This window comes from Pecten maximus, chromosome 1 (assembly GCF_902652985.1).
Source record: "Pecten maximus chromosome 1, xPecMax1.1, whole genome shotgun sequence".
Taxonomy (NCBI): Eukaryota; Metazoa; Mollusca; class Bivalvia; order Pectinida; family Pectinidae; genus Pecten; species Pecten maximus.
In genome coordinates this window covers 2,557,501-2,561,903 of record NC_047015.1, presented here as the reverse complement: position 1 = coordinate 2,561,903, position 4,403 = coordinate 2,557,501, and the positions used below count along the sequence as shown (strand labels likewise).

At 37.5% G+C, this 4,403-nt stretch overlaps 1 protein-coding gene across 1 annotated transcript in view; it reads right to left on the bottom strand.

The window, feature by feature from the left end:
* Positions 1-3,198: 3,198 nt before the first annotated feature.
* The window catches only part of LOC117340013, a 4,125-nt gene continuing 2,920 nt past the window's right edge, over positions 3,199-4,403 (bottom strand). The window contains exons 2-3 of the mRNA XM_033901760.1: positions 4,105-4,273; positions 3,199-3,616 (exon numbers count right to left, since the gene is read on the bottom strand). Coding sequence (XP_033757651.1) covers positions 3,396-3,616; positions 4,105-4,273 — 390 coding nt within the window. The 3' untranslated portion in view covers positions 3,199-3,395. The remainder of the gene's footprint in view (positions 3,617-4,104; positions 4,274-4,403) is intronic.

Here is a 4,403-nt window from a genome sequence, read left to right as displayed (position 1 = left end):
GGGGAGTTGATATTTGGCCTGTAGCATGCTGGTTGAACGGCTACCAAATTCGTTCAAATGAATGACCTTGACCTTCATTCAAGGTCACAGGGATCAAATTGGCTGAAATCTTTAAATGACTTCCTCTCAATAACCAAGAGACCCGGGGAGTTGATATTGGGTCTTTAGCATGCTGGATGAACGGCTACCAAATTCGTTCAAATGAAAGACCTTGACCTTCATTCAAGGTCACAGGGACCAAATAGGCTGAAATATTTAAATGACTTCTTCTCAGTAACCAAGAGTCTTAGGGAGTTTATATTTGGGCTGTTGCATGCTGGTGTAAAGGGCTACAAAGTTGTTCAAATGAATGACCTTGACCTTTATTCAAGGTCACAGGGATCAGATAGGCTGAAATCTTTAAAATACTTCTTCCCAGTAACCAAAGAGTCTAGGGAGTTGATATTGGGGCTGTTGCATGCTTTTGTAAAGGGCTACAAAGTTTGTTCAAATGAATGGCATTGACCTTCATTCAAGGTCACAGGGATCAGATAGGCTACAATCTTTTAACGACTTCTTCTCATTAACCAAAATACCCAGGGACTTGATATTGGGTCTGTATCACGCTGCTGTAAAGGGCTAGAAAATTTGTTCAAATGAATGACATTGACTTTCATTCAAGGTCACAGGGATCAAATAGGCTGAAATCTTTAAATTACTTCTTCTTAATAACCAAGAGACTCGGGGAGTTGATATTTGGCCTGCAGCATGCTGATTGAACGGCTACCAAATTCGTTCAAATGAATGACCTTGACCTTCATTCAAGGTCACAGGGATCAAATTGGCTGAAATCTTTAAATGACTTCCTCTCAATAACCAAGAGACCCGGGGAGTTGATATTGGGTCTTTAGCATGCTGGATGAACGGCTACAAAATTTGTTCAAACGAATGACCTTGACCTTCATTAAAGGTCATATGGGTCAAATTTGCCCAAATCTTCTAAACAACTTCTTCTCAATAACTAAAAGACGCAGGGACTTGATATTGGGTCTGTAGCATGCTCTGGTGAAGGGCTACAAAGTTTGTTCAAATGAATGACATTGACCTTCATTCAAGGTCACAGGGATCAGATAGGCTGCAATCTTTTAACGACTTCTTCTCATTAACCAAAAGATCCAGGGACTTGATATTGGGTCTGTAGAATGCTGGTGTGAAGTGCTACCAAATTTGTTCAAATGAATGACATTGACTTTCTTTCAAGGTCACAGGGATCAGATAGGCTGCAATCTTTTAACGACTTCTTCTCATTAACCAAAATACCCAAGGACTTGATATTGGGTCTGTAGCACGCTGGTGTAAAGGGCTACAAAATGTGTTCAAATGAATGACCTTGACCTTCATTCAAGGTCACAGGGACCAAATAGGCTGAAATCGTTAAAATATTTCTTCTCAGTAAGCAAGAGTCTTAGACAGTTGATATTGGGGCTGTTGCATGCCTGTGTAAAGGGCTACAAAGTTTTGGAATTTTTTTTCAAAAACTGATACCAGAAACTTAAGTGGGGTGCACGTGGGATGGGACGCCGACGCGGGCGCCGGGGGTAAAAAGTACTGGAGGGATATTCCTCAAAGTTCACATGTAGGTTCCACTAGTTCCTGTTATGTTGTGAAGAGGAAAAAGGGGAAAATAGAGAGAAGACTAGACAGACATGGGACCAATAAAGATCATTCATGGGTTGGCTCCAAAATTCCCCAGGGATCCCTTGCATCTTTGAGTATTCCGAACTATTTTCAGAACAAATTAGAATGCTTGCCGCCTTGTCAGTGACGTTACGAACAAAATACAGCTGTTTTCACCCTTCAAGGATTTGTCAGTGATGTTAGGGATATAAAACACACACTTGTATACATTGTGGAATTTTGATTAACGTGAAATACGTTTTTCTATCTAGTGCCTTTATCACAATGATTTCATTATCACAATGATTTGAGACATTGCACTTCCCAGCATTCTCTTGGGATAGTACAAAACAGTGTGTGTTGAGTAAATTTGAAGACAGTTGAAGCCTCTTTATGTTTTCTTAACATATGAATTAAAAAAAAAATATGTTGAATTATGAAATATATACTCTAATGAGGATAAAATACCTTAATTCTTCATAATTGCTATTAAAACCGGGATGATATTCTTGTGTTATTAGCCCATCATCACCAGATTCCTAATGAAACTTTATGTAAGTAGACAAAAAAAAAAAAAAAAAAAACCATTGTCATATGAAACTTGAATCGTCACTAAATGTTCGAAAATAGCCAAGCCCTCTGAAATATTTCTCTTTTCTTAGAGCAGAATGCCTGAATGCCTGCTTCTCGTCAATATCAACTTTCCACTTTAAACGAAGGGAAACCCTCTGGTCCTGATGGGATTGTCCAAACTACTTGTCATCAGTGACCTAAAATTATTCGCAGATGATATCCAGGAGGGAACTATATAAATAACATAGAAACAAAAGATATCCGCTAAGGATGACTAGATATTTTTATATTTCTCTAAATGATTACCAATGTTCATTCTCCTGCACTATTAAAATAACAATAAAACAGCATCTGATGCAACAAATAGCTTTGTAAACGATGGTTGTCCGAACTATGAATATCATTTGATGCCAGCTTAGAAATGTAGCCAGCAATGTAAACTAGTACCTATTTCATGATCATTTGAGAAATTGTCCAACTTGTACCTGTAACCTTGGAGATGAAACAAACAAAACTTTACTTGTATGCTAAATTTTTAACCAATCAAGATCCAAACTCGTAAACTAACTCATTAACCCTATTATTTTCCATGACCATTTTAATACTTAAACCTTACCTCACCAACACACGGTTGTTGTGAAACAAATATATATGTCTGTTACGATGTATATAAATCAGAATACATAACTAAAACAATACTACCATACTAAAATTACTACAATTATTTGGAGATGGTAAATATAGGTTTTGCCTGATGCCAAATCCAAGTGCTTCTTAGACAATTAAGTTGTTGAAAGGTTCCGGAGTCCGCTTGTTTTCAAATGATTAGAGACAAAGAGGAAGTAAAAGGAAAGTATAGAAAAAAATGTATTGACCAAATAAAGAATGAATAGTGGGTACCAAGATTTCTCTGAGATCTCTTGTTGTAAAACACATCTTTTGATTTGGAAAAGATAAATGGTGCTAAAATGGTATTCACATCGGCTTTATTTCTATGATTTACAAAGGTGTTTTATAAAAGGAGGGGAGGGGGGTATGTAGGAACTGATTATGATATTATGCTTTTGATACAAGTTTATAGTTTAGCGGCCATGCCTTTGAATAAGAGTTCTTCATACTGTCGAGAGTATTTCAATATATGCAAGGTCTGAAGATCAACTTTCCCGTTAGAGGCATTTCCTGACAACCGTCTCAACCAATGGCATTCTAGTCTTGCCGCCCTGGTTGTCATGGGCAAATGCCCTCATCCTATCGAAGTAGAGATCTGTCAGTCGCTTTCTTTCTTCCTTTGGCCTCGTTCTCGACAACGCGTTGAAGACCACGTGGTAGAACCACGGCTTTATACCTGCCACCACCCTCTCGGCATACTCTACCTTGGTAGCTTCGTCTAATAACAGATGTAATATTCGTTATATTAGCACGCATACTTGGGGTTTTAATGAGTTATCATAATGTTATGTCTTTAAAATTGGAAGTATATTGCTGTACACTGATTTCACCAAAAGCCTTATTAGAAAATGTGTTTATTACATTAGAATAATCCACATTATATATAAGATCTTGTTATTCTCGTGATTGTTGTGTTTATCTGGAGACAAGAACACTTTATACTGCCTAATATGACAGCACCAAGAGCTCATCCAAACTTAATCACTTACTGCCATTTTAGTATTATTTAAATTGATATCTCCAGAAGTTGGATTCGTGAAATATCAATTTCTGATAACTTCACACAATTAATTGACAAGTCCTGATCATCTCATCATTTCTCTTTAAAGACCATTAACATCTTTACAAATTACGAATGTATTCGTTTTTCGTGTTAAGAGAACTTTGTTTCCGAAGAAAGACTATATAGAAGCTCGAGTGGTATACCTTTATCTACGATGTCGAACGTGTGATGCTCCAGCCAGTTGGTGAATGAGCGAACCGATATCAGTTCCAGACCTATCTGCGTCAGCCTGTCCCCCTGTGTAAACGGGCGACTGTGGTCTTCCTCAGTTCTGTATATGTCCACATCAAAGTTCGCGTCGAGGAATTCCTCCTATAACCGAATCAGACATACATCAGATTAAAGTCAACTCACTAAACAAGCATGATAATTACAAGAACTAAATTATTACCACAACATAAGTCTGGTGACTATGTTTTCTTCACTCGTCTTATAATCACAA